Consider the following 20,388-nt stretch of genomic DNA (forward strand, 5'->3'; position numbering starts at 1 on the left):
CCCTGGAGAGAAAGAGAGAGTATGCATGGCACTGCGGTATGACTGTGTGATCCATGCACGTCCTGTAACACAAAGTACAGTAGGAACAAGTAGCAGCTTCAAGGTTTCAGGGTTGGGTACTGTGTAGAAAGATGGTAAATCTGCAGACAAAGACCATGCACAGTGTATTCAACAAAACACATCCTTGGTGGAAGTTTTAACAGAATCAGAATAGACAAATGAGAAGGGGCTGAGATATAATGTATGGTGAGCCATTTTAAGTCATTTAAATATCGCAGCACTTTATTGTCTTTGCAATCTAGAGCACAGTTTAATGCAATGGCAATCACTACTGTGAAACAAAACAATGTACTGTGAGATTGTGATTCCATGCTGTATCAACACTCCCAGTTGTTATTTCAGATTTAAGACATAAATAAATGTGTTTTTCTATTTCAGCATATTCATCTCATTTCATGCACCGACTCCCTTTCTTTTCCCAGATGGACTGCTTTGAAATTAAGATAGGACACTACACGCTGTAGGTGTCAGACATGGTATTACATAGGGACTTTTTCTTGTAAATAGAATCAAAGCTTTGGTTCCAATACACAATCTAACACAGTTTCTCCACTTCATGTGTTTTGATTAACGCATATCTTTGCAAGTCACTTTGGTAAATGCGCAATTCTCACCTTAGATTGCAAAACTGAAATTGTTCAAATTGGGCTCCAAAATAGCAAACACGACTCTACCCAAGGGTAAGTATAGCTGGAATGTGCAAGTGCAACAGCAAAAAAAGAAAACATGACACTGACACTGACAAAGGTGACACTGAAATGTATGAACTATCACTAATCAAATGTTTACCTTGTGCAATGAGCAAAATAAGTCGGCGGGGAAAACAGCAGAGCAGCATCACAGCATCACAGTGCATACAGTATATACTAACCATTGTTAGATATATTCTCCAAGTGACACCTGGATATGTATTCATTTTTTTCAGTTTTACTAATCTGATTCATTTAATTCAACATTCTTATCAGTGTTATCCACTATATTTTGTTCAAAACAGTCAAAAACTCCTGTCAAAGGAGGGAAAAGATACTCGACTCAAAGAAACATAGAAGAAAACAAGAATATGAGGTAAGCTTGTTAGTGCTGCATTGATGGGATGTAAGTCTTGGTGGTAAAATTATGTAATACACTTACAGAAGTTTCTACCGAGTAAAAAAAAAGAATAAACTTTACCCCTGAGACTTTTTAACCTTTTTATCTTAGACTTGAACTGATGTTGATTGGTGGTTGTGAGTACTTTCAAATGACAGGCAAATATTACAGTATGATGACATGAAGAGCAAAAGTTGTCGTTCTCAAGTGTGATGAGCCAAAGGTGTGTCTGTGGTTTTGGAGCTCAAAGGTAACTTGACATTTTACATGATGAGAAATAGGTGCAGCTGCGCCTGCAGCCGCAGGAGGAGGCTCAGTCGATGAAACAATGCACACTGCTTCTCTTGTTGCTAGCGTTATAGACACAGCTCAGAGGCAGAGACTCCACTTCCAACATCTACAGTGCTTCTGTCACTGGCTTTCTGAAGTAAATGGGTATGTTGGTGAGACAAATTCAAAAGGCACTTTGAGCTTTTTGTAGCCATGAACACCAGACTGAAAGCAGTCCAAGGATCCTGCAAAGGAAATTGCTATGGCGGTTATGCAAGCTCCAAGCACTGGATTGAACCTGAGGAGCAATTTAGAGCAAAATACATACCTTCAAGAGTTACTTTTAGACAAATATTAAACGGTTGTTACACAGAGAAGATACGACCGTACTTTATCAGTACATTTGAACATACCAATCTGGCATTAAGATTTACTGGAAGGCAAACTTGGAGTCAGTTTGACAATACAAGGCTAGAGATGAAAATGCACCTGGAGGATGAGAACAGTAGTGTTTGGCTGTTGCTGTGGAAATATAAACTGCTCATTATAATAAAAATGAGAGGGCCCCAAAGATAAAAAGCTCTAAACAAGACCTCTCACAGAACAAGTCTGAATTCAATGTGAGGAGACAAATTACCCTCTGGCAAACTGAGATGCAGTCAAAGCTGGCAAGCACATTTAAGACACTCTGTATTTACAAAAATAGAGCCAAGTGATACAGCAATCTGTGAGCTCGCAGGCCAATTAGCATCACTTGCACAAATTGTGACAGATGTAGCACCTTATTCACCCTCAACACTGATGATTGTATGGATAGCCAGGCATCATGTCGTCTTTTAGCAGTTTCTGCCCAGACCTCATACTAAATGGTGAGGACCAGATATGCTGTCCAAAGACAAGGACAACAGCTGGTGTGATGATAATTACCTAAACCTTAAAGGGAATGTTCACAGTGTTGTGTGGATGTTAATCAGTGTTGATAAATGTAGTCATTTTACAATTTAAATGGATCTAAATGCAAATAAATGTAAATTGGTAAATATAGTCAATTGAAGCAATTCTGCAGTGTGTGCTATATTGACCAATAAATACATTTTTGCGACTGGGTGCTAATAGCAACATCCTAATGCTAATTCAGAAATGCCTGATAAACATCATTAATTCAGGTTTGAATTGTTATGAGTGGCAACTTATAAGCATTACATACATCCATGTATTATTACATTGATATATTTGAACGGGCGCAGTGAAATGAAACTGAATGAATCATAATTTAACACACTATTGTCCAATGATTTTTGAACAACAGATTTTTGAGCAGGAGAACTTAGATTTCTTGGTCAATTTAGTACATACTAAAGAATGAATTGCTTCAATTGACTTCACTTACCGTCAACACTTATTAGACATGCACACAATATGTTACAAAATCTCGGTTTTAAATGACGAAAGAGCTACAAATAGTTATGGATTTCTTAAAAAGGCACCGTTTATGTTGCATTTCTATTGAGATTATGGACCTTTCAGGTGAGTAAGAAGCGAAGAAGAATGTTTTTGTTTTTTAATCAGAGTGCAGTGGCCAGTGTCTTGTTTTATGCTGCTGTACAGTTTGCTGGGTTAACAGCATTACTGCCAATGATAGGACCAGGATTAACAAGTTTATGAAAAAGATGGCTCTATAATTGGTTAGACTCTCATGAGAGAAGGACTTCAAACCTCTCTTCAGTTAGAAGGTCATCCTCTGTTTGTGGTTTTAAGGAGTCTAAGAGTCCTTTGTACTTTATATAGGTTGATGTAGGCTGTTTTTGACATAATTTGCAAGGTCTCATTTTTGGCATATTCTGTTTGCCTTTGTTTGCTTCAATGGTTTTATTTGATCTTTTTTTGCCCATATTATTGGAAATGCATTACATGACTACCTTGAAGTCATAAAATGGACTAAATTCGCTTTTTATATCAGTCCATTGTGGACAGACAGAAAATCATCGGCAGTAGAGAATCAGAATAGTGGTAATGGCAGACACTCTCGAGTTTTGAGACATTTTCAAGCCCGTATTGACATGTGCAAAAAGCGATTTAAAAAAAAAAAATGTGGATGCACAAAACATGTTTGCAGCCACGTTAATTACCTCAAATGTGAATATAAAGAATCTAGCATGAACAAGACTTTTGGTTCCATGTTGTACTACATATACATTTTTGGCTGACATCCAAATCTGATTAGATTGAGCCCAAAAATACAGAAATGCAGTCACATCCTTGACTTGAGTCCTATCTCAATAATTGGGATGTTTGTGAATTTACCAACATACAGTTTCCACAGTTCTCTTCAACCCTCTCTACACTTAATAGGATTTAACATGAGGAGGTTGAAGAAAACAAGATGTTTTTTGGTTTTTTTTGGAGCGGTGTGCTTCAATTGTGAGAATGGACGAACCTGCCAAGGAGGTGGTGAAGGAAAAAGTGGAGGAGTTAATGAAAGGTGGTAAGAAGAGAACACTGGTTCATATGAAACAGGTTGAAAGGCAGGTGGCTTTGGGTGTCTTGAAAATGTGTGACTGTGACATTAAGTTCAGTAATATGACCCCTTTTAGCCATAACTCTCTGATCCCGTCTGTCTTAGCTCATCCTTAAACATGCTTCAATGACGCAAAAGACATTTGAGCACACACCTGTCCCTCTCTTCATAGCTTGCTCCAAAAAAAAGGTTTTTAAAAATTCAGTCTTATTGAGTATCCTTGTTTATACTGAACAATGATACACAGTTGTATTCAACTTTATTTGCAAGAGGCAGAAACGTCCTGTAATTTGCATTTAAAATACACGGATGCATATATTACCATAAACTGACAGACGGCAAATCCACCGTAATCTCCCAATTTCATTACACTTATAACAGCAGTGATTTAAGGCAAAGATGAAGTAAGTAGTGCAGCGCAAAAATGGAGCATTCAGTGAAGTCTGTTTCAAGCATGGATTACTACTAAATATGTGCTTCCTTCTATGACAGCTAAACACAGTCATTACAAGTAAGAAACCATCTAGCTTCTGGGTTGACCTACTCTCACACACCCATGGTTTTCGAAATGGAATATGATTGTCAAAATAAAAAGAAGAAGAAGATTTGAGGGTTTTTGTTAGATTCCAGTGTTTTCCGCGTCTCATTCATCCAGCCCCTTTTTGTTGTGTCTATTACAGTTCTACGCTGTCTTCTCTGCAGCCCTCTCTCTGTCATGCATGTTTGAATCTACATTACGTACTTACCTCAGCTGAAAGGAGGGATTTTTCAGCCCATTTCTTTCTTTTGAAGCTTTTGTTCCTTAAATCTAATCAGTCTCAGTCTTAGTTCTTGGATTGTTGGCCAACGGAATCAGGATGCAGGGTGGAATAAAAACGTACAAAACATTTATTTCGGTTTATTTTAAATCAAGTCAGTTGAGACAGATTTCATATTGCCAGATATATTTAGAAATCACAGTTTGTAAACTTTAAATCAGGAACAAGGATATTTACACTGAGCATGCCTGACTATAGTTACCATAATTGTACTATGCATATGAAAAAGAAACACGTCACTTCTGGATGACCAGTGCCTTTTTACCACAACCTGCGCAAGGTGACCTTTTCCTTAATACATGGCCTGGTCAGGCTTTATAAAAGAAGTCAGCATGACAGAAAGGCTAAGAAGATTTGAAGACTACTGACAGAATGCACACGATGAGAGGTAATTTGTCACACATCACGACAGAAACTACTGATGGATGTAAAGTTATTAAGTTGAGCATTGATTTTGATTCATGTCGCTCTGAAGAGGGTAGCTATAGGATGATCAGGTTTTATGTTTTGTTCATGTTTGCTCGAGCATTGTGACATTTGTTATGTGTGTGTGTGGTTGTCTTCAGCCATAAAGCAGGGTCAGTGGGCTGTATTGCTCTGGCCCTATCTGCTTGCCATCAGCATCCCACTAGACTGCAGGGACGAGCAGGGCGGCCTCTCCCGCTGCCCCTCTATCTCCCAAGAGAAACTTCTAGACCGAGTCATCCAGCATGCTGAGCTCATCTACCGTGTCTCTGAAGAATCATGCTCTTTGTTTGTGAGTAACACCGACCATTACCCCTACATGAACATTTGCACTCGTGCACTGTGTGGGAAAAGAAATATGAGTTAACTGTTCAGCAGACCTGTTGTATCCACGGGCTCCTACAGAATAACATGAAGAAGAAACTGAATTGCTCGTCACGCTGAGTAGCGCGTGACAATAAACAGGTTTTCATTGTGAAGAACTGGGGAGAAAATCTGTTACCTACATGGGACATGTTCTTACAGTATCTGCCTAAGTCGGGCATGACTTAGTTTTTTATGAAAATGTTTCTATGAAACGTGAAATCAGCAATTTGAGCAGCAGTGCTGTAGAAGTGCTGCCTAAGGCAAAGGCTACAATGACAGCAAAGCAGAATTTTGCATTTGAGAAGTTGTATTATATCATTTTTTATAGAGAACTAAAAAAAATACTTATGTAAGGAAATTAAGTCATACAGAACAATGAATTTATATTGTTTTCTTACAAGTCAGTGCTAAAAACTACACAAAAGACATGGTTAACATTAACATTCAAAGTTGGAACCTGTACATCTCCACGGGCCTCTCTCCATATCCACGGCTATTCGTTCTAGCATTGTTGTGGACCCTCCTCACACGGGGGCCCTTTATACTCAGTCCCCTTTCCACCCCAGTCCCATGCTCCTGGTCTTACTGAGTGCTACATTTCCCAAGCTATATTATTTTTTATCATTGAATCCAGCATGCAGTCTAGCAACACTTGGAATGAGATCTAAAATGAGGGCAAAAATGACTTTTTCTTAGCCTTTCTCACAATATGCTGGACCAAAAGCACTGACACTTTCTCTTAGATACTCTGCGTTATTTGCTTTTGATTCTGACATGATCATCGCCACACTGCCAGGCTTCAAAGTAATCTTCTATCTCTCCTCTGAGCCAAAGATGTTTTATTGAAGAAGCAGGCCTACAGTGGAGTAATACGAATGTGATAATGATACACTGCAGCAGTGAGAGGACAGGTTTTGCTGCCTGTTGAATCCCCATCACTCCAGATCCAAAATGGCCTTTGAAATGGGATGAGCTTGTTACTGAGAAGACGCTGCATGGGGTCTACAGATGGGAACATGATGGAGAACAAAATGTGTCTCTGCTGTGTCTCCAGTGGCTGAGATTGGTGAAGCCTTTGTCATTGTTTTCCTGATGTGTCTTTTTTGTGTGTCTGCCACTGTGTGTTCTTGTGATTCTATACCTGGGAGGACCAAAGGTTTTCAGATCAGTTAGAAAAATCCAACTCCCCTATATTTGAAGTAATTTTTTTGAAAAAAACATTTTAATAGATCAGATAGAAAGTAAACTAAAACCAAAACTTTGTTGATTCACAATCTAAGAGACTTTAGGATATGTCAAAGTCTGGATGTATGTTGGCGTGTGGGTAATGCATGAACTTTATAGTTCTTGTTTATGCATGTATTTTCTTTATTGTTTTGTTTGTATGGATTGTAGGAGGAGATGTTCATCCCATTCCCACTGCAGCTTCAGAGGAACCAAGCTGGCTATCCCTGCATCACCAAAGCCTTACCCATCCCCAGCTCCAAAAGTGAAATCCAACAGATATCTGTGAGTACACAACCACTGATCACCACAGATTTTCTTTTTATTATTTATTTTGTCAGGGCTTTGATCTTAATTTGTTAAGAATGGCACGTATGTGCATGCGTGCATGTCAGTATTCATGTGTACACCTCTGCTTTTATGTGTCAGTGCATAAAGGCAGATTCCTTGTGTGTTTGTATCACAAGGATAGACAGTTGTTCGTGTTTATGTGAGTCCATGGATTTGTGATTGCATTGTCTCCATCTTCTTGTGCATGTGGAAGCGTGTGTTTGTGTGTGTGTGTGTGTGTGTGCGTGTGCAGGCTTAATGCATGACTGTTTGCATGCACAGGCCTGCTCACAAATCACTTTGAAGCTGCTAAGAGCCCGAGCTTTCTTTTTCAATAACAATCACTAAGTGTCCAAGTGAGCCTCCCCTCCGTATAATGCTCGCCCCTGTCAGCTGCTGAATGATGAGCTGTTTGCACTAATTACAATGAAAGGTCCTCAAATATCATAAATATCCTCGCCTGTATAGCATTTCGAAACATTACCCTGTGCCTGCTGAAGGTTTGAATGCTGTCCAACAGAGTACAGCCTTTTAGGCCAACGGTCAGCTTGATCAGCAGGGTTGAAACCAGATCGAGCCACTTAGCGAAAGGCCAATGAAGGGTGATTTGGCTGGCCTGAACTGTAATCTGGTTAATGGGAAGTTATACAATAATCCTTCCTCAACTAACACGGGCCAAGTATATATGGCAAAAGCAATTTCTTTAAGGACTCATTTTTAGCAATATTGAAACTGCTGGTTGAAGTCATGTCATCACTATAATAGTGAATGTGATCTTTGAAACTGCATGTACTGCAAGGCTCCTCTTTATGTTAATAATTTATCCCCTGCCCTTTCTGTGGAAGTGTTGCCTGCACTGCGATTTAATGGCCATTTGTATGGGGGTCATTTTGCACTTGCTTTAGAGTCACCTCTGCTTAGGGGAATTTAAGCAGGCTAAACTGCTTCACCCATGACATTCCAACCTGTTTTAGTTGCTGAATGCTTTGCAGCTGACGAGCCCTTGATCATACTTCTATTCAATACTATTGAAAGAAATTCTGAAAGGCAAATGGTTACTTTTCTTTACAAATATAAACCGATTAGCCTTAACATTAAAAGGGTGACGTGAATAACATTCTGGTTACATTGTTAAAAAGCAATGATCTACTGGGAAACCCTTGACTCCTGGTATTCATGTGGTTGCCACCCCAATTATGGCACCTGAGCTCCTCCAGTGGCCCCCCAGTAGGAGAATGAGCCCTGCCACACCAAAAAAACTGCTCAAGAAGGGCCCGAAGAATGTAATGAAGACCTCAATCAGATTGTGGTCTTTGGAAATCTGGAGGCCAGGTCGACACCTTTAGCTCCTTGTAACGTTCCTTGGGCCATTCCTAAACAGTTTCTGCAGTGTTGCAGTGTGCATTGTCCTGCTGGGGGGCTGGGAGGGTACAGTGGCATCCACATGAATACCAGTAGCCAAGGTTTCCCAGCTGTACATTGCATTGTAATGACGATCAATAGTATTCACTTTTACCTGTAAGTCCTCTTCATGCTGTGGCTGATCAATGTAAACATTCCCAAGAAGACATGAACGGAGCAAAGTCAGTAGCCATGTCAAGTTTTCTAGTGTATTTTCTATATATCGCCTCTGTTTGTTTGTGCTTAGTTTTTTTTTATTATTATTATTCATTTCAATTCTTAACTTATTTGCGCCGCAGGACAAATGGCTGCTCCATTCTGTGCTGATGCTGGTCCAGTCTTGGATCGAGCCTTTGGTCTACCTGCAGACCACACTGGACCGCTACGATGGAGTTCCTGACATGCTGCTCAACAAGACCAAGTGGGTGTCTGAGAAACTGATTAGTCTGGAGCAAGGTGTGGTGGTCCTCATCAAGAAGGTGGGTCAAAGCTAGCGTTGGTTTCTAAGAAGTAGAATTATACGTGTATTTACACTAATGTCTAAGCTGTATATCATATTCAGCATTTTTTTCTGATTCTTGTGTTTTTGTTTGTTTTTTAATTCAATTACTGTTAAATAAAATATATACTTTACTTGGCGGCTGATGCAGCATGCAATCTGCAAAGTAACTACTAACTAAAAGTTATCAAATAAATGTAATGGAGTAAAAGTACAGTATTTGCTTCCAAAATGTACTGGAGTGGAAGTATAAAGTAGCACACAAATGGAAATAATCCAGTACTTTGCAGTACTTGAGTAAATGCACTTGTTACATTGCTGTTACGATTGTACTGATAGACAATACGCAACTTACTGCTTCTTAATATTTCCATCATCTTTTCCAAATATTGCTGTGCAGATGTTGGACGAGGGAATGATGACCACAACATACAGTGAACAAAGCCTATTCCAAGACGATGGACAGCCCGAGATGCTGGAATCCGTTATGCGAGACTATACCTTGCTCAGCTGCTTCAAGAAAGATGCCCATAAGATGGAGATTTTGCTCAAGCTTCTCAAGTGTCGACAAAATGACATATACAGCTGCGCATAAAACATGAAGTGCGGCTTTTGAATACATTGTTTAGCTTTAAATTAATTCCTGAAGTTGATAGCCGTCCACTTATAGATATGACCATGCCTTAGGCGTTCAGCCTCGCTCGCAGAGCAGTACATTCTTTATTGATTGTTTTGGAACACCTTCACACAAAAATAAGTAGGTGTAATGCTGTGCCCTCTCTTCAGCATACTGCATTTTATATTTCCCTGCACAGTTGTTATTTTAACCTGGCAAAGGCAACAGAGGGCAAACTCCCAAAAGATTATTTGTGTGTCGAGCTGTCAAAAAAATCTACATATCCTGCCATTGATTTCCATTTCCTTTGTTCTTAACTGGAGTTTGTATTCCTCGCTGGCTCTTGCAGTGTTTTGATTATTCCAACGGCCCCCAGAGTATTCAGTGAGACTCCCTTTTTTAAATGGAGCTGGTTTCACTTCTGCATTATTGAAATGAAACACCGGAGACGGGAGTCAAACAGAGAGCAATCACTACTTAAAAAAAGAAACACATTTTGATTGGTGAAGGAGAGTGTGAGAGAGACAGCGAGGGAACAAATAGCTGTTAAAATGAAAAATGTGGAGTTTTTGGTTTCGACCCAGGTTTAGATTTTTTGAGTGCTCATGAAAGAATCATGAATTTTCCAATGGCTTAACTTGCCTAATTAAACCTGAACGTAATAAAATAAGTTTATTATTCACTTTAAATGATCAGGGGATACACAATTTCAATTTTAATAGTACGATGTAATGAATATGTAATGCTTAATGCAAACTTTCTGTACTCTCATGTGTAAGTAGAAGAGGCCCAATGTACTGTGAAAACCTTTTTGCGCTAATAAAGCATGTTGTAGAAAGACAAATGGTTTTGATATGATTTTTTTTTTTTTTTCGAGTGTCTGCAATTCACATCTTTTTTGTCACACCTGTGTTTCCATAGCTGCGGTAAAGAGTCTCCAAAGTAAAATATCTATCAAGTGCACTTTCCATCCTCTCAGTTTTGCCCTTTCCACCCCCAAACACAAGAGGGCAGTAGTGCTCTTTCATGAGGGTTATCTTGATCACTGAATTGTGTAGTCAAAATCCCAAAATGCCATTCATTTTAAGACATTGCATCTTGTGTTTCCAAATGCTAGGTTACAGTGCACTGGATTGGTGAGGATTAAATTAAACAGGTGTATGTTTTCTCTGTATGTGTGGAGGAGCAACTTTTCCTTAAATAATGTTAATTTCTTCTTATTTTTTTCTTCAGATATATACCAAATAAATATGAAACATCACATTACACATTACTCATCAAAAACAACACACTGCCGCAGATTTGATCCATGTGATCCCAGCTGCCAAAATAAAGCACCTGCAGTCGTTATCCCACTCACAGTTAATAGGCTTGAAATTGGCAGGCTGCATTGCTTGTTCCTGTTTACGTCTGCCACCACTCCATGAGACAGGGAAACAATAAAGGAAGCAGACGCCACAAGCATTTTGCTTTCTGTCCCCCCCCCCCACTGATCTCAGCTTTCTCCTCAACCTTTTCCACTCTCTTGAGTGTCCTGCTACATCCTCCATCCTCTGTACCCATATCAGAATATGTAAATCAGCCTTGCGGTTGCCACGGTGAGTCGGGTGTCAGCATAGAAAGGTGGTGTCGTGTGGCGTGGGTGGATACCGAGGCAGGATGTGGTAGGGGGGCCTAGTGTCAGCAATGTCAGGTTCAGCTTCCTGTGGCCTAATCACTTCAGTATGGGGGCTCAGAGGAGATTGGGTAGCCTCTGTTGCACTCCGCAGGGCTGCAGCTTCACAGCCTCAACCTTGTAGTGCAGCCCTCACCTTACCTCGTTTGGTTCCTGACAACACGCAAGTAATCATAGGCAAGGTAAAGCCCCATGCCCCCACCCACTTCTCAGGCTTTGAGGCCATAAATATTAAAGATCGGCTATAAGTAGTTAGAGGAGGGAGGGGATCAGAGGAGGGAGAGAAAGATGTTAGGGAGTGGAAGGGGAAAGAAGGACACAGGGATGAAGGGAGGGGTGTGGGGCCCGGGTGATTTCACTGTCTAACTATTATAACCTGAGGAAAGGAAATCTAGACTGCTGGGATGCATAAGTGGAGCACAGGAGGCAGACAGAGCAGGAGAGGGAGAGGAAAGGAGCAGGAAATGTAAAGAAAATGCACTGAGAGAAAGAGGTAAAGACAGCAGTTGTTTTTTTCCCCCACTCAGTGGCAATGTGAACTGTGTCAATCAAATAGAAAGGAAAAATAGAGCAGAAATGAGAGTGGGAAAGATTTGACCGAAATGAGTGGGGAAGAGTCTGAGCACAGCTCTGAGCAGTGTGACATGCAGGGAAGTAGGTTGGATCTGGAGAGAAAATGGATGGCTGGAAGGCAGGTACGCAGCTAGAGGAGTTGGTGAAGTGGTGTTGGCTTGATATGAAACCGAGACTCAAAGTATGAAGTCCTTGAGCCTCCACTGGCTCGGCTGGCTCCCACACTGTTGTTCAGCTTTCATTTATGGCTCAAAACGACAGCTTGGACGGACCTAAAACAGTCTCCCAGCCCCTCTATGATCTCCCACACTGAAAACCATGTAGCCACGGCTCTCTGCCTTTCCTTCCTCCTCATTTTCTGAGCTTTAATGACATATTTAGGCCGCAGCAAGAACTTAAAGGGTTTGTGTGTCTGCTTAGAGGTAGAATAGGGGGAATGAGCTGAGGTGAGAGGGGGAGGACGGCCTTCCCTTTGCACCCAACTTCTGACGACCGAAGCTGCTGCTTTTGCGATACAGCCGTTGCTATCCTACCACTGCAAACCAGAGGGAATTTGTTCAGGCCATGAAAGTATGGCATAAGGTCTCAAATAGAGCCAACCAATCAATCCTGAGTGCAGCACACCTGGGGCTATTCATGCACAGCTGTCAGCGTGTGTGTATATGTGTGCGTGTGTTCATCTTTAAGTCCAACCTGTGTGTTGGATCAGTGACACATGCAAACCTCTGGATGTCCAACCTCGCCTCACCCTCCGCCTCTCCCTCAGCTCCCCAGACGAGGCATCTCTTCAAAACCGCGTGGAGACGAGCGTGAGGGTCAAGAGGCCACGGGGATCAAGGCCGTCCTAACTGTTCCAATATGTTAAAAGATGTCACGTTGTAACAACAGCAAGCTCAGGTTTCACGCGCGGCAAACAATGTTATAGTAAGCAAAAGAGAAAGCCAGGGTGACAGTTGAATACAGCTGTAACATTACGGCCTTTAGAGAGAGCTAAGAGATATGCAAACAGATTTTTCCTCAAGTGAAACACCTCTTTAGTTTTTTGTCTTTGTTTGCTCAACTGTTAAATCAATTCATTATCTTAAAGCTTCCTCTACAGTGGTTTTCACGGTTGTTGCCATTACATAACCTGCATGAGGTGCCAACACAAAGAGATAATGCCTTCATGTGCAGCTATGATTAACAGATGAATATGCTGGTCATGGTTAAACAGGCCCTGTGGGGTGTCTCTTGGTTTGTGGCGGTAGAACACCACCAGGGAATTAGGTGATTATACCTCGGGGACTGTAGGGGGAATGGGCTGATGCTACGTGAACTCAGCAGGAAAGCAGCCATCAATCTTGCTAAACTGAAGCCGTTTCGCTGTAGCGGGGAATCACAGATCTGCTGTCCGACGAAGAAATTCCAAAGCAGTGAGAACATGAAGGAAAACGGGGAAAACATCAACGAGTTGTAAATAAAAGCTCCAGACAAGGAGCTAAAAATATGCACTTTTAAACTCAGCTCTGTCCCCCGTCTCTTACAGTCTTTCTTAACGTCTCTAAAAGACAGAAGTCTAAACTGTCCTACAGCTGCACCCTTGGCAGATTTCCAGATCATTTGAATCAGCAATGGAAGTTGGTATTATACACCACAACTGCAACATGCATTCGTTGTTTTTTTGTATTTAAAGCAGGAACAGAACACTTTTCAGATTCCCCCCCTCCTAGCATTTCACTGTGATATTCATGTGGCACCACCGCCGCAAAGACATCGCCAGCAACATGGCTAAAGCTATCGGCCTGGTTACTGTCCAAAGCAAAAAACAACCTTAAGAATCCAAATTTGACCTAGAAATACCAAACTCAATGCTACAATGCTCAATGCTACAATGCTCAATGCTGGTTGTAATAATAAGTAGGCAGGTTGTAACTAGTAGATAGAATGGCGGTTTTGGACCATCACAAATCCCATCGGTAAGGGGAAACACATATCAGCAGGGTAACAGACACTGGAGCTCTCTAACATGTCTGTTCACTCTCTTCTTTGCCTCCTCCATCAGCGGGGTTCTTTTCTTTTTACTGTGTAGCGTTTCCACAGTTATCTGCGGATAGCAACTTGGGGTTTTGGTTGTGCAACAGCAGATGTGCTACCTTTGTGCCGTAATTTGGCCCTCTTTTTGTGGGAATAAGTCAGCCCAGTGGCAGGCCGCATAGCACAGTAAAAGTGAGGTTTGTAGGGAACCAATCTGTATGCTGATGGTGTCATTTTCCAAGAGCTACTCTGTGCAGTCAGTAAATAAGTTAAATAAATAAATAACTAAGTAAGTTAAAGCAAAAAAGTTGTCCATTGCCAGTTTAATGTTTAGGTAAAATGTTATTGTCTTTGTTCTGTTTTGGAATTTTGTATTTGTGTCTGTTGTTTGAGAGCGTTCGAAATAATTATTAGCTTTCAGCTATTAGCTTGAAAACAGTTCAAACCAGAAACAGGTTTGACATATGGCATCTTTCCATATACAACTGCCAGCCTGGCTCTACTCGGTTTGACTCAGAATTGGCAACCCACTGTGCATTTCTAGCAAAACTACCTGCTGAAAGATGTGTCTTAAACTAATGGACTGGACTACTGAAGAATGACCACTAAAAAAAAGTGGCTCCGTTAATTCAGTTACAGCACACTTCATTTCCTGTAACTTCTTCATAATAAAAGCCATCCTCCGGAACAGGTCCACTGTGGGCGCGGCTCGGCTCGACTCGGCACACAAAACTGGTGATGGAAAAGCAAATCAGCGCAGCTCAGTTTGACTTGCCGTGGCCCAAAGTGCTGGTAGAAAAACACTTTTCACCTTCTGAATCAAATCTTACATGTCCCCTAACTTTTTCTCAACTAAGCTATTGATGACTAAACTATAATGTTCAAGGTCTTCGATGACTTCGAGGAGACTAAAATGTGAATTTAGTCAACTAAAAATTAAGCAGCAATACAAAGGATGAAGCTGACTAAATATGACTAAAGTAATTTTAAATCTAATAATAGCTGACCAGATTAACACTACTAGTAATAATTAATTCTAAGCATTGTTTGTATGATTTGACTCACAATAAATGTGATGGATGTCAAACAAAACTTGCAGATGCATTTATAAAAAGCAATGTAAAATGCTCAAAGAATGCTTTTATCATAGTTTCCATTGACTAGACACAAAGGAGAAATATCTCTGGTGCAAACTGTGCAATGGACAGAGTTTTATAACAGCACACCCACAACTGCACAACTCAGCCCTTTGTTAATGTTCCTCAATCAGAAATGACACATGCTTTTGCCAGCTTTGATTGGTATTCAGCCTAACGTGGCTAAAGAAAGTTTTTCAGCATCATTGTACACACCCTTGTTTCACTTTATGAATGGAGGCAGCAGTTTGTAAGCCCGTTCTGGCTTCGCCACAAAAAGCCGATTGTAGTTGAAGTTTGCAGTTTCTTTTATAAAGCGTCGAGATGCTGCCACTCACTTCCACTCATCAGCTTACTGTGGATATAATGAGACACATAGAAAAACATCTTAGATGACTGTATCTAAACCGGCCGCTGTGGAACAAACGCCCTCACTTTAGGAAAGAAACACGAAGAAGGCGGACAGATGCCAAAAGAAGCTGAGCTTAAATCAATGCAATTTCCTCTCTTCACGTCTCTGGCCAGAAGGACCTTTTTAGAGTTTTCCACCACTTTCACTGTTTTGCAAAAAAATGAAAAATCCCCTTTGAGATATACTATAAATCAAAACGCACATGGAGCTAGTAAGAGAAAGGGAGGGTTGTGGAAGGGCATATATTTGTCTTTCTGCCAGTATGCGTCTGCTTATGTTTTTCTTAGATCAAGACACAGGCCTAAAAAATCTAGTGCAGTTCCTTAACTTCAGGAAGCACTTTCATAACTTCAAATATAATAATTTCCTTTCTGGAAAGACGCCGGGGATTATCCATGTGTATTTGGCTTTCATTTATCTGTCTTCTTCCCCTGAAAGAAAAGGATTGGAGAAAAAAAGGGGGAGCTCACAGATAGTAAATGGTTGGACCTCTGGCCTCTGATCCTAAATGGGTTTTGATAGGTGTGGTGAATTCAGTTTCGGCTCAGGGATTATGATTAACCGCCTCTCTGGTTTGGCTCCAGGAAAGCAGCACTCACATCCTCTGCCTATTTTCCTGTTTGTTTTGCCTTCCCTCGATGGAAGCAGTGCTGCTAAAAGGTATGCAGGAAGGAGGAATCCCACCTTCCTTCCTTGACATATGGTACTATGAAGAGAAAAGACTGACGTTGGATGAGTGTACGGCATTATTAAATAAAGTGTACTGATAAGCATATGAGAGATTTATTTTGATAGACCTGAATCACTTAGTGAGGAACATTTGTGCGCCGGGATCACTCAGTTATTCAATCGGAATATCCTTTACTAGTATGCAACACGTATAATTAAAAATGTAATTTTTTATTATTTATTGTACTGTAGCTATCTTTGGCTGTAGCTAGCTGCCCAACAGAGGGCAACAACAGCATCTTACTACCAAGACTGCTTTAGGGAGTTTCATTTCATTTTTGTTGAGTTTGAATGCAATCTGTTTCACGATGAATTAACAAGGTTAAGTTCTTCTTAAGGCTCATTTATGCTCTATGGATACAGATTTGGGCCGTAGTTCTGCATGTTCTCTGAAAGCTTACGGACACAGAACAACGAGCAGTACCTACGGTAGTCCTTGGGGGCAGTGTAGCAGTATAGCCAGTAGTTCAAGCAAAGACATGACCACAGGACAAGAGGAAGAAGTTTTTAAAACATTTTTGAGGAGAGGTTATGTGAGCTGGTGAGAAGTTTTAAACATCTGTATGATGTTACTTTCGCCCGGGCACAGAGACAAACAGTTACTACAGAACAGCTGGGGGGGAGACTGGACGGGGATTAAATGTAAGTTGGACGCTGACGGTGGCGAAGGAAAAATGGAGGTCCGTGCAAGACCGCTGAGCAGCGCCGCAGTGCCCTCTCATGGCTATGTTTATTTACATCCGTACCAACGTGAAGGACGGATGGAAGTGTGGGGGCAGTGACGGTTATATCGTTTGAAACGGATGTATCTATTTTTGTACACTAAGAGAGCATAAATGAGCCTTTAGTTCGGTAAAAGTGAGAAACTTCCATTCAGAAGGTGCTCAGCTGTATTTTTCTGGTTAGTAAGGAAGATAGGTGTACACACACTTACTTTCTTGACATTTTCTGAGTTTACTTTGAGTTTACTTATTGGCCTAAGTAGTGAACTTACCACTCACACATACATCTCCCAGCTGAAACTATCAGCCTCTTGCTGGTACAAAATGGTACTAGGGAGACAAGATGGAACAGGGCTAGCCGGTTAGCATGCTAAATTCAGTAGACAACACAGTGCATAGACATCTTTGACATAACATCAACGCTCTTGTTTCTTCGTACTCTTTTGATACTATTAGTTCATCTTTTGGAAGCATGAAAGTTGGAAAGAGGAGAAGGTTAGTGGAGGATCTGATGCAAAGTGATGCTTTATGTTCATTCATCACAGCAAGTTTGTGTGTATTTGTGGCTGGATAATGACGAGTGGTGTTGTTCTTTTGATGTTTGACATTGTACTCGTGTCAAATTCAGATGAGGCCTCTTTGCCCCTTATCCACAAACTCACACTCCTCCTGACATCAGGCTACCAAAACATTCAAATAATGATGCAGGGTTCTCGCAAAGTTTGAGCTGTTTATGATTAAATTGCCAAAACCATGAAACTTACTCTGTTGTTTGAAAGCGGTGCTATAATATTGCAGCTCACAGGGTGATTTGCTCAATTCTACTAGAGTGAAATGTTTTAGAAAAGTAACCACCAGAGACACTGCATTCATAATGATGCATAATAGGAATTCCACGGGTGTTAAAGCCATTATAACCATCCTCCCAGCATTACTTTGCTAATGATCTGATTTCCCTTGTTAAATGGAGATGAGTTTCAGTTTGGCAGTAAGTCAAATTTGAAAGACATCAAACATTTTATCGGGATATAAATGCAACATGCTGTACGCATAATTTTGACCCGTCAACTCTCGATCCAACCACCACGGATGGCGCTCTAAATTACAATGTTTACTTGCTGTGGTCCCCCATACTCTACCCTCAAATTTGTGGCTTCCTCCCATGCCCTCTGCAGCTGACCAACTGTTTATGTAGCTCTAAACCACTTAGAACAGCTCGTGAGGGTGGTTCCATTCTCATGTGGTGTTTGGTGAAGACTAAGGCCTGATATGATTTGACAATAATAGAGGAAGAGTGATATAAATCATCCCACTGCAGCAGATTTGGCAATGGAGACTTTATGTCATGGCAGCAGAGATTAGTTCTGAAAGCAAGAGTCATTAGAGTGTCGTGAGGAGACAGCTATGATTTCATTTGCATTTACTTCCACGAATGTATTGATACTGTGCAAAAACTCCACAGTAGCACAACACTACAGTAGCAGTAGATGCGATGCAGCGTTCGTGGAGTATTCATCTGTGTCCATGAAGCCGATGATTATGTCTCTTAACTCAAGTGTGTAAACAAACAGACTTCTTGAAGACACATCACTCAGGCGTCCCTTTCAGACCAGGGCCCTTTTGTGATTGACAGGAGGATAAAGAAAGGGGAAGGGCTCACGGTTGGTAGTTGCACAAGTGCCAAGGTTAACTAGAAAAGGTGACAGATGCTTGTGGTACCTTAAGAGTACTTAACACCCCCTGCAGTTGAACATTGTATAAAAGCTGGAAAACTGATTCAAATCACACGTGTGTTCTGTGTTGCTTTTGTGAAGTACGCTACCTCTGTTTGCCAGCTACACCAGCTGCTCATGGTGTCTCTGTCATATGACATGTAAATAATAAAAAGGTGACAACACCGCTGAGAAAAAGTGTGCCAGATGTTTCTTGAAGTGTGAAAACTCACTAGATTCATCTGGCTTAGCAAGAAGATCATCCGTGATGGTGTCTAAATTGGAAAAAGAAAGAAAAAACAACACTTCAACAAACACTGTTTTAACCAGGCCTGGCAACACTGTACATGTGATTGATTGTAAAGTGGATACACAGTGTGTGGCTGGGAAAAGAGGCAGAGAGAGCAGGCTGCAGTAAGGTGGATTGTGAAAGTGTTTGTGTGCACATGTGGACAGGGTATGAAAGAGGTACACCGCAGTGTGTTTATGTACATGTGCCTGATTAACGTCTGACTGTAAATCAGACAGGGAGCGGAACTGGTGATGGCAGCCTGTGTAGCCACATTACACATCTAAGCTCAGCAGCTGCTTTACACAGTAACGGACACGCAGACACACACATGCACAGCCACGGGTTCAGAATACATGTCGCCAGTATTCAACGATCACACAGGGAGGAATCCCACTGTAAAGAAACATTATGCAACTTTTTTTTAAAACCTTGAAATAATAATAATAATGATGGGATTTGTATTTACGACAGTGGTGTTGCACTCAGAAACTGTGGGGGGTGCCAAAGCGCAATTTCTACATAATGTTGCTTTAAAGGACATAAAGATGCCTCAATCCACCAGAATTTGGAAGTTAAGTTTTCATGTGGTGTTATTCACCATAATGCATTAGCCAATGCATTAAAGATCTCATTATATACTCATTTATACTCATACTCGCTTAAACGATAAAAATAACACATTATTTTTCCCATACTGTCAATTGCTGTAGCACCTTTATTCCTCATCTGTCTCGATGCTCTGTTAAACTGCCTGTTTCTTTAAGGAACGCCCTGTCTGCTCTGATTGGTCAGCTCTCACAGGCCTGAGCAGGTATTGTGTTTCTGCATCAGCTCTTCTGGGGTTTTTGCAACCACAGCTGTGCTGGGGGCTTGGCTTAAGGCCTTGTCTGTGTAGTTGTGACATCACAACCTTACAGAGGTCCTTGACGATTTGTTGAAAGGCAATACCTTTACAGTATTTATATAGCACTTAGACTTGTTTTATAATCAAAAAAGATATTGCAATCTCACTTCTCACAATATGGGAGCTTTAAAGCTGGAACTGATAACATTCAGCCACTAAATAAAGCATTCCATCGCATCACAACACCGCTGTTGTGCAAATCATCTACCCCCTCAAGTGGTTGCCAGTTTGTTGCAGTAACGTTTGCAAATGCTGGCTAGCTAATGTTAACGTTGGTAATGCTGGCTAACTAAAGTTAAAGTCCCTAACATTAGCTAATTTTAACATTGTGAATGCCAGCCAACATTAGCATTGCTATTTTTTTTCTCCCACAAACTGGCAACTATCAAGACCGTTGATCGCTGACGAAACATAGATACCATGTGATACCAATGGCGTTATACTATTGGCTGACAAACTCTTGTTATAAGCTGGAACCAGCTGTCAGACAAACATTTTTTTTATTTTTATGTATTATTATTTTACGATCATAATAATGTTTTTAAGGAAAAGAGATACTTTAAT

The 20,388-nt window shown here is 40.9% G+C and overlaps 1 protein-coding gene across 1 annotated transcript; it reads left to right on the top strand.

Moving 5' to 3' along the window:
• Positions 1-5,107: 5,107 nt before the first annotated feature.
• smtla (somatolactin alpha) lies at positions 5,108-10,500 on the top strand. Its single transcript, XM_073489416.1, has 5 exons — positions 5,108-5,143; positions 5,322-5,512; positions 6,982-7,095; positions 8,841-9,020; positions 9,441-10,500. The coding sequence occupies exons 1-5, from the start codon at positions 5,128-5,130 to the stop codon at positions 9,633-9,635; spliced, it is 696 nt and encodes a 231-aa protein (XP_073345517.1). The 5' UTR covers positions 5,108-5,127; the 3' UTR covers positions 9,636-10,500.
• The last annotated feature ends 9,888 nt before the right edge of the window (positions 10,501-20,388 follow it).

This window comes from Pagrus major, chromosome 2 (genome assembly GCF_040436345.1).
Source record: "Pagrus major chromosome 2, Pma_NU_1.0".
NCBI classification, from domain to species: domain Eukaryota; kingdom Metazoa; phylum Chordata; class Actinopteri; order Spariformes; family Sparidae; genus Pagrus; species Pagrus major.

Bases quoted from the DNA above. Each gene is read 5' to 3' on its own strand.
- smtla (XM_073489416.1), top strand. The intron at 5,513-6,981 runs GTGAGTAACACC...TATGGATTGTAG, and splicing joins AAGAATCATGCTCTTTGTTT to GAGGAGATGTTCATCCCATT. The intron at 9,021-9,440 runs GTGGGTCAAAGC...ATTGCTGTGCAG, and splicing joins TGGTGGTCCTCATCAAGAAG to ATGTTGGACGAGGGAATGAT.